General features: G+C 46.1%; 4 protein-coding genes across 4 annotated transcripts; 3 read left to right on the top strand and 1 right to left on the bottom strand.

Moving 5' to 3' along the window:
- The first annotated feature begins 342 nt into the window (after nt 1-342).
- derl2 (derlin 2) lies at nt 343-3620 on the top strand. Its single transcript, XM_076029401.1, has 7 exons — nt 343-488; nt 1309-1374; nt 1713-1786; nt 2141-2234; nt 2582-2777; nt 2926-3016; nt 3138-3620. The coding sequence occupies exons 1-7, from the start codon at nt 396-398 to the stop codon at nt 3241-3243; spliced, it is 720 nt and encodes a 239-aa protein (XP_075885516.1). The 5' UTR covers nt 343-395; the 3' UTR covers nt 3244-3620.
- Nucleotides 3621-4219: 599 nt separating this feature from the next.
- LOC142890394 (SWI/SNF-related matrix-associated actin-dependent regulator of chromatin subfamily B member 1-like) lies at nt 4220-9710 on the top strand. Its single transcript, XM_076029379.1, has 9 exons — nt 4220-4376; nt 4930-5041; nt 5320-5428; nt 5885-6022; nt 6497-6624; nt 6714-6880; nt 7645-7835; nt 8359-8490; nt 8798-9710. The coding sequence occupies exons 1-9, from the start codon at nt 4287-4289 to the stop codon at nt 8835-8837; spliced, it is 1107 nt and encodes a 368-aa protein (XP_075885494.1). The 5' UTR covers nt 4220-4286; the 3' UTR covers nt 8838-9710.
- Nucleotides 9711-9789: 79 nt separating this feature from the next.
- Nucleotides 9790-17002, bottom strand: LOC142890393 (stromelysin-3-like). The gene is made up of 8 exons (XM_076029377.1): nt 16798-17002; nt 14268-14545; nt 14018-14164; nt 13133-13266; nt 12437-12645; nt 11615-11819; nt 11119-11382; nt 9790-10809 (listed from the first exon to the last, which is right to left on the bottom strand). The coding sequence occupies exons 1-8, from the start codon at nt 16900-16902 to the stop codon at nt 10667-10669; spliced, it is 1485 nt and encodes a 494-aa protein (XP_075885492.1). The 5' UTR covers nt 16903-17002; the 3' UTR covers nt 9790-10666.
- A 2307-nt stretch (nt 17003-19309) lies between these two features.
- On the top strand, nt 19310-23093 carry LOC142890391 (bile salt-activated lipase-like). Its single transcript, XM_076029375.1, has 11 exons — nt 19310-19450; nt 19557-19704; nt 20061-20180; nt 20271-20468; nt 20594-20724; nt 20984-21091; nt 21570-21684; nt 21958-22144; nt 22236-22439; nt 22519-22728; nt 22823-23093. Exons 1-11 carry the CDS (start codon nt 19388-19390, stop codon nt 23013-23015), a joined length of 1677 nt encoding a protein of 558 aa, XP_075885490.1. The 5' UTR covers nt 19310-19387; the 3' UTR covers nt 23016-23093.
- Nucleotides 23094-23207: the final 114 nt, after the last annotated feature.

The raw sequence follows: 23207 nt of genomic DNA, 5'->3' as shown, positions 1-23207 counted from the left end.
ATCCTTCAATCAACGTCCTGTCCTGACTCACAAGCCAAAATACACTTTGTAGTATTAGCGCTACGTGTACTGTATAATAGTGGTGGGCCAAATATAATGACACTGCAGGCCTAATTTGGTCTGCAGGCCAGAATTTGACACCTAAGACCTACACTGTTTGGCTTTAACAGTAATACCTAATGACGTTCGTTATGTCGTGATAGTTTAAAAATAATGATTTGTGTGATTTATTATATTTTATTTGACCTTTTGCGTACACTTGTTTCTTTTCCAGCAACTACTACTGTTATGTACGGGTCTTGTAAAATACAATTGCTCTTGAACGCAACACGCGTTTCCGCGTTGACTTGTCATGACGTGTCAAGAAAGTGCCGGAAGTGTTCGGTGGGACCAAAATGGCGTACCAAACACTGCAGCAGGAGTACCTGCAGATCCCGGTGGTGACCAGGGCTTACACCACCGCCTGCGTCCTCACCACGGCAGCAGTGGTAAGACCCACACCGGTACCGTCAGCTGGTACCGGCACCACTCAATTCACTCTGACATCATAATGATTATTGACTAGTGAACGTGGCCGGTGCGACTCTGTTAGCTCGTAGCCTAGCCACAGCTACAGCTACAGCGCTAGCACTGGGGGACAGCAGCAGTGTATTAGCACAATGCTAACGCTTTATTTCAAGTCGCGAGAAAACGTTGTCAGCGTAGCGACGTGTGTCGAGGAAAGAAAAAGCTAAATTCAACTCCTCGGGCGAGCGAGACAAAGGAGTGCAGACTTTCTGCAGTGCTGCTGTGAGCGAGCAGAGGAGCGTCACGGCTGGTTAAATGTGACGCCAGCGGTCACATCGACCACTGTGCAAAGCCAGGAAAACAGCCAACACACACACTCAGGGAAAACATACGAAACACACACACACACACACACACACACACACACACACACACACAGGTCAGGTGTGCCACTTGTGACGCAGTCTCTTGCTTTGAACGTCCTGACAGGGTAAGAAAAACACGTCATGTCTACATAGATATTTGTATACTAGATAGATAGCTACTACATAGACATTTAGATACATAGACCGACAGATAGATGGATAGATAGAGAGCGATAGACACTAGACAGATAGATACTAGATAGATAATAGATACTAGACAGATAGACAGATGGATAGTTTGTCACAGGTCTTGTAGCCTGACTGTGTTGAGGAGTTGGTGGTGGAGGACGTGGAGGGGGAGGAAGATGAGGATGAGGTTCTACCTCGTTATCCAGTCTGACTGTGTAAACTTCTTCATTCTCGTCTTCTTCTACAGCAACTGGAGATCATCACACCATTTCAGTTATACTTCAATCCAGATTTGATTTTAAAGAATTACCAGGTGAGGTGTGTGTGTGTGTGTGTGTGTGTGTGTGTGTGTGTGTGTGTGTGTGTGTGTGTGTGTGTGTGTGTGTGTGTGCGTGTGTGCGCGCGTGTGCAGGTTTTTTAATTACAGCAACAATACAGTGCAAAAGAAGGAAATTCTATTAATAAAAATACCAAGAAATAAAATACAAACATATATAGACTAAGAAAGGAAAAACAAGACATTTGCATGGTATTGACAGGGTGATTGTTTTACAAGTGATGTCCATAATATTGAGAGAGGCTGCTGTGTGTCTGAGAAGGTGATTGGCCTGTTGTTCCCTGCATGAAAAGTTCTCCCCTCTCTCGTTGTAGGTATGGCGACTAATAACCAACTTCCTGTTTTTCGGACCAGTAGGCTTTAATTTCCTGTTCAACATGATATTTTTGTATCCTTCTTGCGTGTTTGAGCTGCTGTGTGTTTCACAAGGGAAACAGAAGGGTTTCATCCGAGTGAAGGGATGTCAGAGGCAAACACAGAGAGGAAACAACTGTGATGGCTGGAACAAAGGAGGAATAGTGAAGAAGCTAACTAATAATTATAATAACAACAACAATAATAATGATAATAATGATATAGAATATATTGAATTTGAGCTGACGCAGAGGGTCAGGGTTCCACCAACCAGGCTTGAGGAGGAGGAGAAGAATCTAGTAGAGGTTCCTCCAGTAGGTGGCATTGTTCTGTGGACATTTTCTTTGTCAAGATGTGAATGAGTTTTTCCTGAGCTGCTGGACTGAAGGTACAGATACTGTCGGATGCTGGAGGAGGGCTCGTTCAGAGGACGCACCGCTGACTTCGTCTTCATGTTCCTCTTTGGTGGACTTCTCATGACTGTATCCTCTCACAAATACCTGTGTAGCACCACCCATGGCTGTTATACATTCACTTTACATTTACTTTTATTTGAAAGCTCTGATACTTAGCTTAACTTGTGTTGCTGCATCTGGAAAAGTGTCAAATTTAAATATTGTAAAAAAAAAAAAAATCCAAAAGCGGTCAGCATGTGAGGCCGCTCTTTATTTAGTGATTTAAAACTGAAGCAACCAAAATGATTCAAATGTGTCTGCCAGTATATGAGAATGTTTGTGGCGTTGAATGCAGCACCAGGTTCAGAGGTCGGTCCTGGTTCAGAACGTCAGTGTGGTCAATGGGTTCGGTCAGGTTCTTGACGTGCATCCAGATATTTGGCACCTTTGTGAGCCTGGTGTTCCTGGGCCAGGCCTTCACCATCATGCTGGTGTACATCTGGAGCAGGCGGAACCCCAACGTCAGGATGAATTTCTTTGGCCTGCTCAACTTCCAGGCGCCCTTCTTGCCCTGGGTGCTGATGGGATTCTCTCTGCTGCTGGGCAACTCCATCATCGTGGATCTTCTAGGTGCCCGCTTGATGTCTTCTTTGAGTTCTGGTGACGAGATGAGCGTAGAAAGAAAGGAAGACGTAGTGTCATTGTTGTATAGTGTGACTAGGATACGGCTAATTGTATCCATGCAAAGTCATTGGCTTGACTGTTTGTTTCCCTTAAGGTATTGCCGTTGGTCATGTGTATTTCTTCCTGGAGGATGTTTTTCCCAACCAGCCGGGTGGAGGAAGGTGGCTAAAAACTCCGTCTATCATGTGAGTTCCTCTGAATGTTTTTGTGGAAGCAACCGAACCGGACCGTCACTCTCCCCAAGCGTCCGTCACGTTCCGTTGACTTATTTTTTGACTTACTGTTTGAATTGTGTGTCTCTTGCAGAAAGATGCTGTTTGATACTCCAGAGGAAGACGCTAACTACAACCCCCTGCCGGAGGAGCGGCCGGGGGGCTTTGCCTGGGGGGAGGGCCAGCGTCTGGGAGGCTAACGGCGTCGCTGAGGCCCAACCAAGGAGACCATGATGCCCTTTTTTTGGTCTTGTTTGTTTGGTTTCGTGGGGAAATTAAAAAAAAAACAGAGCCGACTTGAAGCCGACGTGAGTTGAGGAGAACTCCAACGTCTTTTTTCATGGGTTTAAAGTGATCCTCCAAGCGGCTTGACGGCAGATTGTTGCTTTAAGATACTTCTGATGGAACTTTGGATCTGGAGACCTTTGGACTTGTAGGACATTTGTCTTCGTCTCAGACGAACCGAAAAGCTGTCCTACTGACTGCAGAAAATGTTGGAAATAATTAACCTAGCAAGTGGAGGGGAGAGGGCTGTTTATATTTCATTTTTTTTTAAATAAATGTGTGTGGCAAGTTGTGTTTGCTTTCATCTCATTGCATGCGTGTATGAATATTACCTGAAACCCCAAAACATTTTGATGATTTCTTCCACCTGTTTTTTATACTCGTCGCACAACGGCCTATGAAAAAAATAAACAAGGTTTATTAATGATAACATTAAAAAAACGTGAAGCTCTTAAGTTATTACGTGAAACTTTTCACGAAATAATGCCAAACTTTCACGAAATTATGTGATGATTTCACACTTTAACATGAGAACTATAACGTGAAAGCGGTTTACGTTATTTCGTAATGATTTTCACGTAGTAACGTAGAAGTTTGACGTTTTCTGCGCGAAATTTGAGCCGTTTTTTTTTTCTTGTGTCGCTGCAATGGGCTTCTGTAGGTAGTGGGCGTCGTGCCGCCTCTGCCTCAAGAACAAATGATGCTTTTAGGTTTTCCGGGAAAAGTCGCTATCGAGACGGCACCGATCAAACAGAGCAGACAAAACAACGCATTTCTTCTCCTTCTCGACGCCTGTGCGTAGATTTCGTTTTACGCCTGTTTTTCCAGAACGTTATGTTTTTCTTTTCTTGATTTAAAACAGGAAATGACGCGCTATCAAGGAGCGCGCACGTAACTTCCTATGTTTTTAGCTAAGATCGTAAACATGCAGTGAGGAGAAGGCGGCCGGCCGGTGGAGATGCAGTTGGCGCTCAGCAAGACGTTCGGCCAGAAGCCGGTCAAGTTCCAGCTGGAGCAGGATGGAGACTTCTACATGGTGGGCTCCGAGGTAGGAGACACCTTCTCACCACGTCCCAACGCGTAGCTTTAGCCTCAGTAGCAGCAACACCTGCGGTTTTAGACTAGCATGCTGCTAACCTGCCCCATTGGGCGCTTTGTCAACCAATTAGAAAATATTATTGCTGATTAAACACCCAGCAGCCACCTACAGGTGTGCGGGTCCGAGCCGAACTGAAGCGAACACCGTCGTCTTTAAAGATTAGCAGCACTGAAACCTCGGGCATCAGTGTAGGTCTGCACCGAATCGAACCGAACCGAACCGAACCGAACTAGCTAACGCACGGTGACTTGTTTTCCGACTTTGCTGTCAAAGAACGGAGCCCCGAAGTTAGTTAGTCAACCAGTTAACCAGCAGTCAACCAGTTAACCAACAGTTGCTCACTCATCAAGAAAGTGGACAATGTTGCATGTTTGTTTCTAGAATTCATAGTTTTATTTGTTAGTTGCCGTGTTACATGGTTGTTACATGGTTGTTACATGGTTGTTACGTGGTTGTTACTTACGTTTATTAGTGAGAAATGTGACTTTTCCATGATTTCCAGGTGGGAAACTATCTCCGTATGTTCCGAGGATCTCTTTATAAAAGATATCCATCACTGTGGAGGAGGTTGGCCTCTGTGGAGGAGAGAAAGAAAATCGTTGCATCATCACATGGTGAGTGGTAAAGGTCCTGTGTGTGTGTGTGTGTGTGTGTGTGTGTGTGTCATTTCCAGACACAAACACAGACACACTATTGATATATACACATATGAATTCTATTGATATGAGCTGATATTACCCAGCAAATCCACTCAGTGCTTTGTTTATTCTCCATCAAAGTTGCTGATTTCTCTGTGAGCGTTAAAGCCATTTTGCCAACTTGTTGAAAACTTTACGAACGCTGCATCATCGCAAGTTCTTGCAAACCTCTTCTTTCACCGGCACTTGTGCAGCCACGAGCGTAACTTTGCTGAAGGCGTCAGAGTGTGAGGAGATCTTCAAGGGCAACGATGAGAAGTACAAGGCCGTTTCCATCAACACTGAGCCCCCGACCTACGTCAGGTGATTGCTGCCCTGTGCCACATTTCATCCCTCTTTTTATTATCGCATTGTTTCTTTCAGTATTACGACGCACTGAATAAAAAGAGCAAGTCTGATTTATATCTAATGCATAATAATAATAATAATAATACTAATAATAATAATGCATTAAAGTTGAAGGTTTTTCACAGAATATTCTGGGATGTAAAAAGGCTTCAGATGACCTAGGAAAGACCGTCTCTCTTAATAGTTGTGGTAGTACAAGTAGTAGTACAAGTAGTAGTACAAGTAGTAGTGGTAGTTTGTTTTACTGTTTATAAGGAAACTAATAGGATCCATTTTATTTGTAAATATAGGAATTTACCCTCAAACTAGATAGAATTGTGTTACCTTCAACTCTCACACAATTCCTAACTTGTTGTTGTTGTTGTTGTTGTTGTTGTTGTTGTTGTTGTCGTCATCGTCCACCCGGTGAAGAGAGCAGAAAGCGAAGAAGAGCAGTCAGTGGGTTCCAACGTTGCCCAACAGCTCTCACCACCTGGATGCAGTTCCTTGCTCGACCACCATCAACCGCAACCGAATGGGCCGTGACAAGAAGAGGACCTTCCCCTTGTGGTGAGGACGCGACTCCAGCGAATCACCTCCGAGATTTACCAGCACTTCCCCAGCGCCTTTCATCTGCAGGGAGAAATTCTACACAGATTTGTGTTCACACTTATTCATTTTGCATGCAAATGTGCAGCTGAATACCACTGCACTTAACACAAAGGTGTTAACATACAACAACAATTACCCCATTGTGAGATGAAAATAAAAACAATATTTACAAAAGTACTTTTCAATCAATCAATCAATCAACTTTTATTTGTACAGCAGTAAATGACAACCAAAGCGCTCCACCAACACGAGGTGTCAGGCACTGAGGAGCAGACGATTTAGAACTTTTGGTCCAGGCTGTGTGCGACTGTATATTGTTGTTGAGTTCAGCGAGTGCAGAGCAGCCAACTGTGGCAGGCGTGCTGCTAAAACAAGGCAGAAGGTCCCTTTCTTTCTTAAAGGACCGCTGTGTGAACATCTTGTCTGTCTTAGCTTTGATGACCACGACCCTGCTGTCATCCACGAGAATGCAGCGCAAATGGAGGCGCTTGTTCCCATCCGCCTGGACATGGAGATAGACGGACAGAAGCTGCGAGATGCCTTCACTTGGAACATGAACGGTATAAAAATCTAGTTCCTTTTTTGCAAGGTCTTTGTCATCGTCTCGTCCCTCTTTGCAATGTTTCTCCGTGTCCGTCTCCTCGCTCAGAGAAACTGATGACCCCGGAGATGTTTGCCGAGATTCTCTGTGACGACCTGGATCTCAATCCTCTGGCTTTCGTCCCAGCGATTGCCTCAGCCATTCGTCAGCAGATTGACTCCTACCCTGCTGACGGCGTTGTGGATGAGCAGGCAGACCAGAGGGTCATCATCAAGGTGGGTCCCTGAGAAGGAACCCAGATGGTTGTCCGTCAGTGGGATGTAGCTGCTGCTCTGTGCCTTGACTTGATCCTTGTTGTTTGGATCCACAAAGCCTTTCAATATCTTTTATCATCGACAGTGTCCGTGTAAGAGTGCCACAAGTGAGTCTTTTTACACAACCACTGAATCTGTTAGCCATTCATAGATGACCTAATCATGAACTTGTTGTCTCATATTTGGAACAGCAAACACACTGAGTGAGTGAGGAAAATGTCAAGTGATGATAATGGATACAATGTTACACGTCTGTGAATGCTGTTACCACATGGTGTTTCCAAGGGGACGACTATCAGTGACACACCACTGCCTCCAACAGCAGCACCCATCCATCCACCCATCCATCCACCCATCCACCCACCCACTCATCCATCCACCCGCCCATCCACCCGCCCATCCACCCATCCATCCACCCACCCACCCACCCACTCATCCATCCACCCATCCATCCATCCATCCATCCATCCATCCAACCACCCAGTCAACCACCCATCCACCCATCCATCCATCCATCCACTCATCCATCCATCCAGCCACCCATCCATCCACTCATCCATCCACCCATCCATCCACTCATCCATCCATCCATCCACCCATCATCCATCCACCCATCCATCCACCCATCCATCCACCCATCCAGACCAGTGAGGAAATGTGTGTCCTGCCTTGTGTGGAACCCTTGATGCTGCTGTATGTTGATGATGTTGCATCATATTCCACAGCTCAACATCCACGTGGGCAACATCTCGCTGGTGGACCAGTTTGAGTGGGACATGTCTGAGAGGGAGAACTCCCCTGAGTCTTTTGCCCTGACGCTGTGCTCCGAGCTGGGTCTGGGAGGAGAGTTTGTCACCACGGTGGCCTACAGCATCCGTGGGCAGCTCAGCTGGCACCAGAGGACCTACGCCTTCAGGTACCTCCACCCTCCCTCTGCCTGGAGCTGAACTGAAATCAACAAATCATCATGAACTAAATCCTTCATCTTCAATGTCTCTTCACCTCTGTCCATTCGTTTCCAACCTTTTCTCCTGTTCCCCCGGTTGCACGCAGGATGAGTTAGTGACTTGGTGACTGGTTAAACTTTCCATTGATTCCGTTGATCTGCCACTAAGCTCAAAACCTCTTTGTTCGTCCACGGCACCGTTTTCTAAAGCTTCACATCATCTGAAAAGGTCCAATTCTACCAGCAGACATTTAGAAATGGCTTTCATTTTTGCAACGGAGTCGCTTCTTTTTTTTAAACTGCTTGTCCTGTCCAATGAGAGGCCTGCACTCGAGGCTCCCTCTGAACGCTGTCATTTTCCTGCTACTGCCACGAAGCAGATAGAGTCAAGTAGGTGCTAGTGGAGAAGGACCAATACCCCCCCCCCCAACCCTCCCTGTGTATCTCCACACTCCAGTGCTGTGGTAATGACAGTGTTGGTGTTTCTCCTCAGTGAGAACCCCCTGCCCACAGTGGAAATAGCCATCCGCAACACTGGGGATGCAGACCAGTGGTGCCCCCTGCTGGAGACCCTCACTGACGCTGAAATGGAGAAGAAGATTCGTGATCAAGACAGAAACACAAGGTATGAAACCCCTTGGCTGAAACGTAGTGACCAAGGTTTTGGTAAAGTACTGAGTATTGTTGCATCACTTGTGTGTGTGTGTGTGTGTGTGTGTGTGTGTGTGTGTGTGTGTGTGTGTGTGTGTGTGTGTGTGTGTGTGTGTGTGTGTGTTCACACACGCATACTGTATGTGTGAAAACGTAGTCCTACGTGCCGCCAACTGCATTTCCAATGTATTTATTTCCAGCTTGTAATTGAGACGGTCCTTGAAAACAGTGTGTTGTCTTCAGTAGTAAGTGTTGTGTTGTGTTGTGTTGTGTGTTCCCAGGCGGATGAGACGATTGGCCAACACAGCTCCGTCCTGGTGAAGCAACCACACACACACACACACAGACTTGGCTGTGTCAGCTCCTCCAGTGGATGCTGTGTTACTGAGTGGCGCCTGCAGGAGGATGAGAACATTCCAGTGTGTCGGCAGGCCTCCAGTGATGCTGGCTACACACTCTGTCACTGCATTCAGCACCACACCATCCTCTCATACCTGATGTACCAGTGTCACACCATCATCACACTAGGATGTTTGTCTGAGTGTCTTTGGTAGCAGTTGTCGCAGCATCGTCAGTGAAACTCAGTCAGACTCGCCGGCTTCTCCACTAAACAACACAACGTTACCTTTCTACATCTTTTCACCACATTAACACTTTGCTTGGAATTGACGACCAATCAAAGGTCCTAAAGTCTTTGACCTTGTGAAGGTCGTAACTTACAGTGTGTTACAGTGAGATTTTTTTCCCCGAAGTTTTTCCTTTTTATTAAAAGCAAACAGGACAGTGTTGAAGAGAATCCTTCAGTTGTGTTACAGTCAAATCTGTGTAAACTGACAATTTCTAATATCAAAACCACTGACGGAGGGATTTCTTAAACTATGTTGATGATTTGTACTGTAAAGCTTGCGTGTAGCATCACTGCGTGCGTGTGTGTGTGAAAATCAACGACATCATCACAGCAACACTGACACACTCGTGTATCACATCTTTTCTTTTCCTAGCGTAGCCGAGTGAACTCTTGTGTTCTTGCGGGACACAAAGCCGACAGTGCTGATTACTTTTTCACTTTGTATTTACAACTTGAACATACTTTTGGAAAATAATGTTACGTTGTGTATTTTTTGCCTTGTGTTGACATTCTTTATTTTTCAAAGACTGTTTTTATGTAAGTGACAATAAAAATGTTAGAATTGATCTTTGCCTGCCTCACTTGTAGCTGCAGCTGCAGCTACACAGCTGTAAAGCACCAAGAGTGATGTGTTAATAGAGTCTAGCAGTGTGTAGTGCTGAGACCTTTCTGATGAAGACTGTGAGAAATAACATCTCTTCACAGACGCGTCTTTGATAAATGAAAAACAACATTTTTATTGTTGCAAGTAAAGACGCCGTGAATCCCAGACAGTTATTTTTAGATTGTTGACAGTGTTTCTTTCATAATTCACCCAGCATTTCACGTCTCACAGACAAACATCAGGAGTCTACAGTGTCCTGCAATCATCAGTGTCCGGCACTGAAAACAAATACATAAATACAAATAAACAAAGACAACATCCTTGTAAAGATCAGACTCATGGTTTGACACAAATTGCAACTAAAAATATGAAGCATATTACCGAACAATCCTCTGGAAATTGGCCAAGAATAATGTTAATAAATCAAGGCTTTAACGAAGCTTGCAGGACGAGCTACAGTGCCTCCTCAGGCCATAGATAGAACTGTCGCCAGTAGTTTAAGATTGACCTTAAACTACTGACAACTGTTGTGTTATTGTTGCTGATTTTGTGGGTATTTACTGGGTCTTACACAATAGCTGTGTTTTCAACTGCACGTGCAGCTGCAGAGCTGCAGATCGTCCGCAGTGACGGTGCGATTGGTTCACATTGTGGGTCATCGCTCTCGACTGAAACATGGAAGATTTCAGTAAAACAGTTTGTCATCATCAGCACTTTGAACATCAGCACATGCAAGCAAATCATCTGTGGCTTTCACTATCAGAGGAGGTGAAACATATTAACATCATATTTATAAAACTGTTCTTTTTACCCAACAGGCTGCAGTCTGTGTGAATGTACTCTAACTTGTTTTTCAATCAAAGTTGAACTGATTGCAGTTCCTTTTTGGGCGAGTCAATCAGTCAGTCAGTCAGTCAGTCAGATGAAGTATGGATGGATGGCTTGATGGGCAGCGCAGCCAAAGAAGTCTCGACCAATGCTGCGAGGGTAGCCTGCTAGCACCGTTAGCTCCAGCGGGTCAAACTTCCAATAGTGCAGCCCACTCAGGATGACAGCATAACCTGCAGGAGAAGAGCTCAGTGTCAACTGTATACTACTACTACTACTACTACTAATACGAGTACTACTACTAGTAGTACTACCCCTACTACTACTACTACTGCTACTACTGCTGATACTACTACTACTACCCCTACTACTACTACTAGTACTACTACTAATACTAGTACTACTGCCACTACTACTACTACTACCACTACTACTAATACTAGTACTACTACTACTACTGCTACAACTGGTGACAGAACAGAAATGTGAAGAGTTTCTGCTCCACTCCCACTTTATTCACATGTTGAGAAACGCTGCCTCACCATCGTGGTCCCTGAAGGCAGCGTCGATGCGGCTGGGGAAGCCCTCCCACGTGGCGGTGCTGCGGGGGTGGCCGTCCTCCACCTGGTTCTTCTGAGGGCTGAAGGGCCAATAGGACGAGGACTTGAGCAGGTAAACCTTGTCGCTGCCGTCCACCTCCTGCCACTTCAGAGCTGCGTGGATGTGAGTGACAGGAAGACCCAGCGCCCACAGCGCCGCCGGCCCCGTGATTCTCCTCTCAGCGTCAAACACCCAGTACTCACCACCTGGTGGCGCAAAAACTTCTTTTCAGCTTCAACTCTCTGGACATTGTGTTCTGTACAGCTCCCTCACAGTCATCGCCCAATCATAATTTGCCAAGTTCTAACAACTTTTGGTTTCACAGTGCAGTGTCAAGGGTCATGCGGACTAATATCTATGATGTCATAATGAATGCGATACATCTTAACACTTGTCATTTGGTTGTCCTCCCCTTGGAACGCTTCTTAACTGACCCACCTTGGAAGAACCAGATGTTTCCAGATTTGTCCTCATAAGCAGCATCAATGTGGTTGGGAATGCCCCTCCAGTGGCGCGACGCTAACGCAGGATAACCCGGTTGTAGCTGCCGGTCACGAATGCGCCAAACGTACGGTGACTTGAAGAAGAAAAGTTCTCCTCGGATCATGGAAACTGCGTTAAAGTTTGTCCTGCAGGCGTCCGGCTGGGACAGAAAGACATCAAGATTTTGGAATCCCAAAGAGCACCTGGAGATCTGAGCTGCAATCACTGCTTTCCTTTGATAACACAGACATGGCTGTTTTCAGATGTCATTTTGTACCTTGACAAGTTTGGACAGGTAGCTTCCGTCTATCCCAGAACCTCACACCAGGTGGCGGCGCTGCTATGTGACGCTTAATTATCAGCTGGTGTTTCCCACCTGTCAAAAATGTGACTGGTAGGAGATACGAAAGTGAACAGGTGTGAGGGAGCGAACCTGCTCCCTCACACCTGGAGCGCCGCCCTACAGGGGAGCAGCGGACCTGCATCAGTGAGAGGCGTTTCCCACCTGTCACCCTATTTGTGACAGGTCGGAAACACCTCCGTGATAGCAGCTGATAAAGACGCGTCACACAACACAACAGCAGCACCCAGGTGTGAGGTTCTGAAGGAGACGGAAGCTATCGTCCAATCACATCAAGGTAAGAACATAACATCTCAAAATAGTCACGTGTCTGTTACCAAAGAAAAACACTAATAATAATAATGTATAACTTAGAGTATGAAAACACAATGGACCTCATCCAGTTATGACGTGGAGGTGTGCTGTTAACGTCTCACCACGTCAGAGTCGATCTCGTTGGTCATCTCAGGCGATGCATGGACCGGGGCACCATAGAGGTGCTGGATGCCCCTGGTGTCGTCCTCGCTGAGCCGCAGGGGGTAGGAGTCGCTGTAGAAGGGAGACATGACGGCGCCGGGTTCCAGCGAGTGCTGCAGGCCCAGCACGTGGCCAAACTCATGAGCTGCCACCTGCAGGAGGTCTGTGCCTACATGGGAGAACAAAGGATGCATGGATGGATGGTGATGGGTACACGTTGCGAGTCATGCCTGCACCTCACTGGTCCATATCTGCTAAGTGGTACAGTCTTGCTATGCTGTGGCTGTGCTAGAGTTGTAGTACAGGAGGGTTCGAGGGTCTCGCTCTGCAGACCACTGTTCCAGGCTCTCGCTCTCAAGTCGGACTCGGACGAGTCTGGTCTTGATCTGGATGCTCTCTGGTCTGGATCATGTCTTGGTCTCGGTTGGTTGGTCCGGTCTGGACTATAACGCTGGGCTATACCACTTAGCTGGGCTACACCACTTAGCAAATCACATGTGAAAAAACGTTTTGAGCTGAGACCCTCCAATGGCACAATAAGAATTTAATATGAAAAATAAATCAATAAATGTCGATGCTCGGGCTGTAATCTGAATACTGTCTAAAAACCCATCCATGTACATTTTGAAGTACTTTCAAAATGGGAACACACATACCCACATTGTTCCCCACCGTCCAGTGCTCGTCATAGTCAAAGTGGACCTCTCCCTCTCTGTGAGTCCTGGGGAAGAAGGCGTGGGCCAGGATTCCTCCAGGACCATCGAAAGGTAAGCTGTCACCGTGCCAGTACCTGCGGGAGTCATCACACCATCCAATCAAATGATTGCATCACGTCGTATGCTAGGTGGGGGTGTCCCCCCCCACAACATCTTTTTCTTGCCTCTGACACCGAGTCCAGGTGTGATGATTTGATGATGGAGAAGAAAAAGAAGAAGGAAAACTACATCAAAGCTTTATTTCAATGACAGTAAGTAAACTGTCACGGCTCCTCTGTCAGAAATGTTAGATCCAATATTCTCTCCTTGTAGCTTTCTTCTATTTCTCAATAGCTACACAATAAAGTGGGCTGATGATCTTGACGTTAGTAACATACTTTCATCATCGTACATCATTAGATCTTCACGTTTGCAACAACTCAGCATAATTATACCATGAAGTAATTCATTACATGCAATAACGCTGCGCATTGGTGAAGTTGTTACTGTGGAACAAGTGGTTCTGGTGGTTCTGGTCTGGACTGGTACTGATACAAACACCGCTGCAGCTTCCCCACCTCAAAGCCTTTCAATTCCAAGACATAATGCAGCGTTCACGCACGCAAACACTGCCACATATTACACAGTAATACACGCACAGTAAGAGGTAATGTTACTTTTTCTCAGCGCATCATTGGTCTCAACAGTTTTCTTCTGTCACATTGTGTTTGCCGATGATTTCCCACAGGAAACCCTGCCAGTGGCGGCGGCCCAGCGGCCTCCAGTCTTTTCCCAGGAGAAACCCTGCAGACAGGGTTAACCCTGACCCACCAGGGCATCTCTTACCTGTTGAAGTCAATGATGATGTTGGCCTGCTCATTGGCGGTCACCTCCCTGAACCTCAGAGGCGTGACTGCACTCCACACACTTAGCGCCTCCTGGAGGACGCGTCTCACTTTGTCTTTGCCCATCTGCCTGGGGAAACGCATGATCCTATGGGAAACACAAACACACATTTACTGTCTTAAAATTCTGTCTAGAAAAAAGACTCTAATAAAAAAAAAAATACTGACAAAGCAATTTTTGGATTTCTTACTTGTAAGTGAGGTCGGTCTTTTCCCAGCGGCCTCCAAACAGAGCAAATCTCCTGCTGCGCTGCTTCTGACTTAGACCTTCCTTCATCAGGCGGTAGGATGGCGAGGGCCTTTGTGTGAGGATATGGGAGTCTGGAACCCCGCAGCCAAGACGTTTCCAGACGGCAGCCTCGCCGTCGGACCCCACGGTGGACTTCGCTTGGTAGCCGTCGGTCTGCGTCTCCCGTTCACGTCTGCCAGTTTTCTTCAGACTGAAGTGAGTGTTGCTGCTGGGCCATCCCTGCGAAGAGCGGCCCGTCCAAACAGGTCTTCATCATTTCTAAGCTTAAGTTATCTATTCTCTAGTATTCAGCTTTGCTTGTTCCATATTTAGGTTGAAGCAAAACTTGTTTGGCTCCATGTTAACTGGGTTCACTGTTCTTGGTTCTTGGTTCCGAGACTTTGTCCAAGCTTTAGTTTTGGCTCCACTGAGTCTCTGGGTTTGGCCCCGCTGGTGTGGACAGTCTTCTACTCTGTCAAAGCCATTGGCAAAAACAATCCAGGCCTTCTAATGTTCACCGCTCTGGTCTGGAGGCCCTGCTTCTTTTGGAGAAGCACCACAGTTGAAAGCATTGTTGTTCAACAGGCAGGATGTCTTACATTTCTTCAATACCAATTAAACGTGACCCAACAGTGCATACAGGTATGTACACGCACACGGCTAAAAAAAACAAAAAAAAAATTGCGGTCTATGCACAAACAGCCTGGCTTGAATCTGTTCTTTGTGTTGGCCGTGTCTGGAAATCCCCTGTCCTGCCATGACACAGCGTCCTCTGCTGCATACCTGAGGGAGTGCGTCATGAAGGCTCTGAAGGCGACTGATCTAACAAGATACAACCGCAGGGATTAAAGGGAAAAATGCACTTTGCATAAAGAGTTTTGGCACAAGAAGCACAAGATGGTGGATTGACACGGTGGAGGAAAGCTGTTGGGCTTTAGACCTGCGCACACAAACCAGCTGAGCGGAGATGTTTGATGACAGGAGGACTCTCACTGTAGAGCAGGGGAACCACCACCAGAACCATCTATAAGCACCCAGAACCACCTAGAACTACCACCAGAACCACCTAGAACACTCAGTCTGGGTCCAGCATTGATGTTGATTGAACAAAATCTTCCTCCAGACAGAACAGTGAACCTTTTTATGTGGAGCCAAACAAGCTGAATATGGAACAAAGCAAAGCTTCATACTAGACAATCAATGACTTCATAGTGCACGCATGCAAAATCACATTTCAAATAAAAAAAACCTCATCAAAACAAAGAAAAGGTCAATAAAAATGAGGAGGCTCTTTTTTATTTGCAGCCATCTGATTTAAATTTCAACAGGAACTTTTTTCCACAGGCTCATCATACATTTCACAATAAGATAACAACAATAAACCAATGAGGTCATAATAATAACAGTATCGTTCAATCAACGTCCTGTATGGATTGTCGGGCCAAAATCCCAGCAGAGCATTCTGGGAGTTGTAGTATTAGTGGCTACATGTGCTGTATAACTGCAGCTCTACTGTATTAGTGACTTTGTTTTGGCCTCCTGGGCCAAATATAATGACACTGCGGGGCCAAATCTGTCCAGCGGGCCAGAGTTTGATACCTATGCTTGTGCTAAGTATGTGCTAAGTATGCTAAGTGTCAGTACATTGTGTAATGGTGAGAGACAAAGTTATGTTTTTTTGTTTTTTGTTGTTGTTGTTGTTGTGAAATGCCAGAACTTTAACCTGCTTTTACCTGCTGTGAACAGTGAGCAGGTTTCAGAGGGAAACTGTCCCATCAGAGGCTTCGTGTTTTATGAGCATGCTTGACAATTTCTTTCTCAGTGGCCCATGGATGTTTTCTCTCTCTCTGTCTTTCTTTGTTAAGTGATTGAGGTGAAGAGGAGGGAGCTGAGTTTTAAACCTCCGCCGGCTGCCTGAGAACTTGTCCCTGCCTGTTGGAGCTGATTCACTCCCGTAGTTAATAACTACTCACAACTCCCGAGTCGCTCTGACTCTGTCCATGCAGCCGCAAGACATCGTAACAAATGTGTTTTATTTGGACTCTTGTTTTTGCCACTTGATGACATCATCCAGTAACACAACATGCAAACACACTGTGTGCATTATCTATGAGAAACTATTTCACCGCACACTCATCAACTAAGACACAGTTATCATTGATAAACTGAAGTGATATTTCCACTAACAGCTCAGCAGCCCTGCACACATTTCTTCCTTCCAACTTTAAGCACCAGAGTTCACAGAACTGCTTTTGGGTTTGTGTGTGTTTCTTAAAAGCACAAAGTGGGAGTAAAATAACTAAGACGCTGATATTAAACCTTGTAGAGACTCACAGATACGTTCAATGAAGCTTTGCAGAGATTTGATAGGAAACACGTTGCTTTTCCAAGCGTTGATGTGCATGGTTTTACTCTACCATCACCAACATACAGCAGCGTCCTCTTGGATCTGCAACTCTGCAAACTGCGGACAGACTGGAAGGTCCACTCACCTGAAGCTGCGTGTGCCAGGCAGCCGGTGGCTTCCTCTGACCTGCTGGCAAACAGTGGAACATTTGCAGGGACAAGACGCTGCAGCTAAACAGAACGTTCCACATCCTTTTGTTTGTCCTGCAGACACAGCGGAGAGAGAGAGGGAGAGAGGGAGAGAGAGAGAGCGAGAGAGAGTGGAGTGCACAGAGGAAGAACACACCAAGAAGAGGAGTGGAATCGGTCGCTGCAGGTTGAGTGAATGAAAGAGGCGCAGGGTTTCTTTGTTCTCTGCAGCGACTCCTCTGCTCCTCCACACACTTTCCCACTTTAACCCCTTTACTTCCAACTCTGGCTTGAGTGACATTCCAAGCATCCACACACATCCACACAAGGCCACAAGGCAAAGTTAGACACAAACGCACAAACTTCAAGTGAGTGTCAGTTCCGTTTTTTCTGTGGAACCAAAAATCTGTCAAAAATACACTTTTTGACTTTTTGTTGGTCCAACACTTTGAAAGGAAAAATCTGACGTCTGAGGAAACAAAACCAGACAAGTAAAATTTCCATGACTCTGATTTTCATTTGTTTATGGTATTATTTCTTGAGCAGACCACGCCTTCTTTTTAAAACGGGGTCTTAGCTGACTTGCAAGTTAACGTTGGTGTGGCTCACATGAACCTGAATGCTAACGGGCCGTCCAGACCACCGTACAGATAGAGGAGAAGACACAGGAGGCAAGAAAAAACGAACAAAGCAAATATTTGGAGTCCCACAAGGGTTTGTCATTGGACCACTCCTCTTTTAACATTTAAATGTTACCTCTTGGTGACATCATTAGAAAGCAGAACATCACATTCCACCATTATGCAGATGATACAGTTATATCTGTCAATTAAAGTGATGAAGCGCAGCAATCTTAGTTCAATTATGAACTTTCCTTAGTGACGTCAAAACCTGGATGGTGCAAAATGTCCTGATGCTCAATACCAGTAAAACTGAGGTTGTTATTGTGGGCCCAAGGGAGCTTAGAGGCGAGAAGGTCATAGGTGCTGCCGCTGAATATCACTGTAGTTAGCATAGCACATAGCAGCTATAATATATCTGCAGACACCTTTGGCTCTAAGCTAGCTGGGATGGGCTATCAACTTCACTTTCCATTATTTGAAATGAAGAGAAACTGCTTGAGATGTATTCATTATACTTAGTCCAAATTATTGTATTATTGTAGCTCAACAAAGATTGTAGCACTTTGAATGGGGCATTTGAGCCATTATCTTTGGCTCTGTGTTGAGTAATGTGAGAATGAGCCACCTGCTGGTGTGAGGCAACAGCAGCGACTGTTTCGCTGTCCACTGAGAAGCTTCTGCTGCGCACTTCCATTTTTTTTCACTGGCGTACCTGTCAGATGTGTTTCTCTTCTGTTTGAAACCTGTTTTAGATCACGACGGTGCTTTGTGCAGACATTTCCATCTCTTGGTTCCTTTTGATTCCTTGAGCTATAAAGATGTTAAACACAGTGACAGAAAAATACAAGACTGATGAGCTCTGATCAAAGAGCTGAGACCTTTCTGAAGTCAACCATCCTCCCCTGGCTACCCCTCCAGCTCTCTGGTGTGTGTGTGTGTGTGTGTGTGTGTGTGTGTGTGTGTGTGTGTGTTTCAGTGCAGCAAGAAAGCAACTGGAAGGGCTGGTTTCACCTCTGTTGTCTCTTACATCAGACTAAATGCACAAAACTCATCGTAACAAATGTCTGGAAAATCAGCAAGGGATTTATTATGTAATTGTGATTTTAGTGATACCAGCATTCTTTACTGGTCTTTTGTGGTCATTTATTTTGTTTGGTAGTTCAATTCAATTCAATATATTCTATTGGAAATGTGTTGAAACCAGTGGTGAGAGCGGAGAGGTGTGGTTTTGAGACGGAGGCAGTAAAAGACAGGTGGCAGAGCTGGGGATCAGGATGGATGAGATGAAGAGTGACTCCATCAGAGGGATGTTTGGAGATGAAGCGCAGGAGAAGGAAGCTGATGATGACCATGTCAGTAGAAGGATGGCGATGTTGGAACTGGCAGGCACAAATGATTATTGTTATTAAATGTTCGAGCTGCAGCAGCGCGCCGAGTGTTTTATCTTATCAGCTGATTAGCCTTGTGTTTGCTGCTCATCTGAGAATCTGCCCACCTGGTTCTGTGCGTTATCACAGAAGATTGCTGCGTTAATGATTGTGTAAGTACCATTCTCTCAGGTCCATGTCCTCTCCCAGTGGTTGCTCTGTGTTTTATATCCAACATTCTTTCATTAAGGGTCAAGGACACTTTGTAGGTGCACTTCATAGATGCATTGTGAGGATGAAAAACATGTTTCCCAGTTTGTGCTCTGCATTCTCATGATGTCATCTGCCTTCATTGGAAAATGGTGTTCGGAAGTATTCAGTCCATCAGGGGGCTCGCGGCCCCCCATGTGTATCCAATCACATGTTGCAAGGCTCAGCTAATGGTCAGGAGGTCAGGTTATCTAACTTAGGTAAACACATGGGCTTGTCATGTTCTGGCTGTGAGGTGTCATATATATATATTAGCAGCTGCAGAGCTGCTTCCTCTCTGTGCAGCCATGGAGAGTCTGAAGATCCTGCTCGCCGTGGTCTTCGGCCTGGGAACGGCCTCCGCAGCCACTGTAAGCCCGCTGGGTCACACACATCTGTTAATCAAGGTTCTGCAGCGGTGAGAGCTGCAGTTGACGTGAAGCAGGTTTTCCACTCTGCCTTCCTTCCTTCCTCCAGCTGGGCGTCGTCACAACGGAGGGAGGCCAAGTCAGAGGGAAAAACCTTCCGCTCGCTCTCTACCGGTCTGTGGACGTTTTCAAAGGAATCCCCTTCGCTGCCAAGCCCGGACTGTTTGAAAAACCCAGAGCTCACCCCGGCTGGGATGGTGTGTGGTTAGGAGCTCCAGAGCACCGCAACATCAGCTTGTCGTTGTGTGTGTGTGTGTGTGTGTGTGTGTGTGTGTGTGTGTGTGTGTTGTATGCTTACTTTGATTGATTACTATTAAAAAAAATGAAAAAAGGATGAGGACATTAATAAGTTGTCATGAACTTCATCCTGCAGCCTTTCCAACATGGCCTGGCTACTAATGTTGTTGTGAAGTGGATGTCTTTTCACATGCACCCTGGTTTTTTCTTGTATAAGCATGGATACAGGTTTTATTCATGATATGTTTTTTTTTAAAACCTGTTCAAATATATGAAATGAAATGAAATGAATGATTTGTATTTTGTAAATCCCCAGGTATTCTGAAGGCAACCCAGTTTGCTAAGAGATGTCTCCAGCTGAGCATCACCCAGACGTCCACCTTCGGAAGTGAAGACTGCCTCTACCTCAACATCTGGGTTCCTCAAGGCCGCCAGGGTAGCTTCCCTCACTCCCTTGTATTCCCTTGCATCACTGCTCCAATGCAGTCAATGTCTTAACAGGTTTGAAAATGTCGTCCCCCTGAAGTGTCGTCAGACCTGCCAGTCATGATCTGGTTCTATGGAGGCGGCTTCATGGTGGGTGGTTCCATGGGAGCAAACTTCCTCAACAACTACCTGTACAGTGGGCAGGAGATTGCAGACAGGGGCAACGTCATTGTGGTGACGGTGGGATACCGAGTGGGAGTTCTGGGCTTCCTGAGCTCAGGCGACTCTGGCATACCTGGTAAGAACACGGTGCTTCCTGTTGTGGATGTTTGACATCACTCACATTCAATCCTTACCATCAGTGTGTAAAACCAAGAAGCAGCACCATTTGTCCTCTAAGCCCATCGTTCACGACGGCCACAGGGAACTACGGCCTTTGGGACCAGCACGCTTCCATCGCCTGGGTGCACAGGAACATCCGCTCCTTCGGTGGAGACCCTGAAAACATCACCATCTTCGGAGAGTCTGCAGGCGGAGCAAGTGTCAACTACCAGGTGAAGAGAAGGAGAAAAAAAGATTGCAACAAACATATTTAAGCAGCAGAAGAAGTCAATAGAATCCAGTCAGAATGTGAGCGGACCAATCAGCGTCCTGCGAGGAGATTTTACCTGGACTATCTGGTCTCGCTGACCTCCACCACATCACTCCTGCCTCTCACATACTTACACACTCCTCCACCCCCGTTTCCAGAGTGAGAAAAAAATACCGCCGGCTTTAACTTCATTTTGTTCTGCCAATGTTCTTGTGGTCCAGATTCTGTCCCCTCACAATAAAGGGCTGGTGAGGAGAGCCATCTCCCAGAGCGGCGCCGCCCTCTGCCCCTGGGCCCACAACAAGCAGCCACTCAAGATTGCACAGAAGGTCTGTTTTTAATTCAACTGATTGACTTGAAGCTATTGTAGTAGCATATTTAGAAAAACACACAGCTGCGCAATCAACGCCACCGTGACAAGAGTGTGAGTATATCAACCTTATCTATGTGGCTACTCAAAGAATATGTCTTGGTGATTTTTGCTATATTAGGCTGCATCTAATGCACAAAATTGTCACATATTGCTACATCAGATACTCTGAACTCTTATTGATAAAGACAAACCAACTGATCTGACCAGTGTTAAGACGCGACACTGGCCAGGAAAAACTCCCCAGTGGGAAGAATCCTGCTGCTTTGACCAGATTTGTCTCATTTACATAAATATGTATATATACACACATATATATATATATATGTATATATATATATATATATATATATATATATATATATATATATATATATATATATATATATATATATATATATTCATATATATATATATGTATGTCTGCCTGTGGCCAGGTTGCATTGAAGGCGGGCTGCCCCACTGATGGGAGGATGGTGGAGTGCCTGAAATCAACAGATGCTGCGACTCTCACCATGGCTGCTCCCTCCATCAAGCAGGGCTCCCCAGACTGTGAGCGCCAGTTCTGCCTTTACAGCTAAATATACACAGCCAAAGACTCATATGCGTGGAATGAGGAACATTGATGTATCTTATGACAGCGTTGTTACTCCCGTAGTCATCATACATCTGTTGAGTGCCTCACTTGAGGGTTTCCCTCTTGGTCTTTGTACTACTGCCACTTGTCTTTGGTGATCAAATCTAAATAGAAAACCTTGCTGCCATCACCGCCTGCCTCTGATCTCTTGTGATCCATCCAGTGTTTTTGTGGGTGATTGATTCCAGATCCTGGTGTGACCTTCCTTCAACTCACGCCGGTGGTCGATGGAGACTTCATCCCGGAGGAACCCAGCCAGCTGTTCCACAATGCGGCCAACATCGACTACCTCGCAGGGGTCAACGATATGGACGGACACCTCTTCACCTCGAAGGACATTCCTTCCCTGGGTAAAAAGAATGCACCAACTCCAGTGTAAGGCTAAATCTGAGAACTAGTTTGGTTCTGTTGGGTCAAGGAGAGGCAGCAACTCACACAATGTCCTGCCTGGTTTCGCCCCCTGCAGGGAGCACCTCAAGAGGCTTCTGGCTGCGTACACCAAAGACAAGGGAGCAGCCGGTTGGGAGGCTGCGTTTGCAGTGTACTCCTCTGAGTGGGAGTCCACACCGAGCCAGACCACCATCAAGAGAACTGCGGTGGACATTGGGACTGACTACATCTTCCTGGTTCCTATTGAGACTGCCATCTACCTCCATGCTGCCAACGCCAGGTCATCCGTTGGCTCCATGACTTCAATGGTCCATTAGGAAAGGCTACCTCCAAGCTTACCTGTGCTTGTTTTGTGGCAGGTCTGCTCGCACCTTCTCCTACATGATGTCTGAGCCCAGTTTATTGGCCGGACCAGGGAAACCCTACCATGACTGGGTGGGTGCCGACCATGCTGATGACCTGCAGTACGTCTTTGGCAAACCCTTCAGCACTCCGTCGGCTTACGGGGACAGACACAGGGATCTGTCTGCCTACATGATGGCCTACTGGACCAACTTTGCCAGAACTGGGTGAGTCAAACGGCTCAGCTGGAGGATGATCCTGCATCTGGAAACTGACGTGCACGCTTACAAAGGCCTGGTCTGTAACTCCGTATTTGTGCAGGGATCCCAACAATGGAAAGCTGAAGGTGCCTGCAACCTGGCCCAGTTACAGCAGCCACACGCAAGCGTTCCTCAACATCCACGGCAAGATGGATCAGAGTTCAGTGGGGAAGGAAATGAGGCAACGTTTCGTCCACTTTTGGACCGTCACTCTTCCCAGCCTGCCGTCACAGGGCAGCTTGGAGGCTCGTTGATGTTGTTTAAAGGGAAAGACAACAGTCATGACAAAATATGTCGATGAATCAATAAAATAATGTGTGTAAGTACAAAAATCTGGCACAAACTTTTTTATTACATGACTACCATACATTCACGTGTTGCTCATTTCATGTCAACCTTCTCTTTTGACTGATTGCTTCCAGAATTAGTTCACTGAGTGACTCCCC

This window comes from Nelusetta ayraudi, unplaced genomic scaffold, assembly GCF_046127955.1.
Source record: "Nelusetta ayraudi isolate G7.1 ecotype Tasmania unplaced genomic scaffold, CSIRO-AGI_Nayr_v1 ptg000026l, whole genome shotgun sequence".
NCBI lineage: Eukaryota > Metazoa > Chordata > Actinopteri > Tetraodontiformes > Monacanthidae > Nelusetta > Nelusetta ayraudi.
This window is presented reverse-complemented; position numbering and strand designations above follow the sequence as displayed.

What these genes read in the sequence shown, in the direction of transcription:
- derl2 (XM_076029401.1), top strand. Translation starts at nt 396, where the DNA reads ATGGCGTACCAAACACTGCAGCAGGAGTACCTGCAGATCCCGGTGGTG. An exon ending in TCCTCACCACGGCAGCAGTG is followed by an intron (nt 489 to 1,308) that starts GTAAGACCCACA and finishes CTTCTTCTACAG; the next exon opens with CAACTGGAGATCATCACACC. An exon ending in TTGGTGGACTTCTCATGACT is followed by an intron (nt 2,235 to 2,581) that starts GTATCCTCTCAC and finishes ACGTGCATCCAG; the next exon opens with ATATTTGGCACCTTTGTGAG.
- LOC142890394 (XM_076029379.1), top strand. Translation starts at nt 4,287, where the DNA reads ATGCAGTTGGCGCTCAGCAAGACGTTCGGCCAGAAGCCGGTCAAGTTC. An exon ending in GAGCCCCCGACCTACGTCAG is followed by an intron (nt 5,429 to 5,884) that starts GTGATTGCTGCC and finishes CACCCGGTGAAG; the next exon opens with AGAGCAGAAAGCGAAGAAGA. An exon ending in CTTCACTTGGAACATGAACG is followed by an intron (nt 6,625 to 6,713) that starts GTATAAAAATCT and finishes CTCCTCGCTCAG; the next exon opens with AGAAACTGATGACCCCGGAG.
- LOC142890391 (XM_076029375.1), top strand. Translation starts at nt 19,388, where the DNA reads ATGGAGAGTCTGAAGATCCTGCTCGCCGTGGTCTTCGGCCTGGGAACG. An exon ending in AAGAATGCACCAACTCCAGT is followed by an intron (nt 22,145 to 22,235) that starts GTAAGGCTAAAT and finishes CGCCCCCTGCAG; the next exon opens with GGAGCACCTCAAGAGGCTTC. An exon ending in CTCCATGCTGCCAACGCCAG is followed by an intron (nt 22,440 to 22,518) that starts GTCATCCGTTGG and finishes GTTTTGTGGCAG; the next exon opens with GTCTGCTCGCACCTTCTCCT.
- LOC142890393 (XM_076029377.1), bottom strand. Translation starts at nt 16,902, where the DNA reads ATGTGGAACGTTCTGTTTAGCTGCAGCGTCTTGTCCCTGCAAATGTTC. An exon ending in CCTGGCACACGCAGCTTCAG is followed by an intron (nt 14,546 to 16,797) that starts GTGAGTGGACCT and finishes CGCTCTTCGCAG; the next exon opens with GGATGGCCCAGCAGCAACAC. An exon ending in GACGGTGGGGAACAATGTGG is followed by an intron (nt 12,646 to 13,132) that starts GTATGTGTGTTC and finishes TCTCCCATGTAG; the next exon opens with GCACAGACCTCCTGCAGGTG.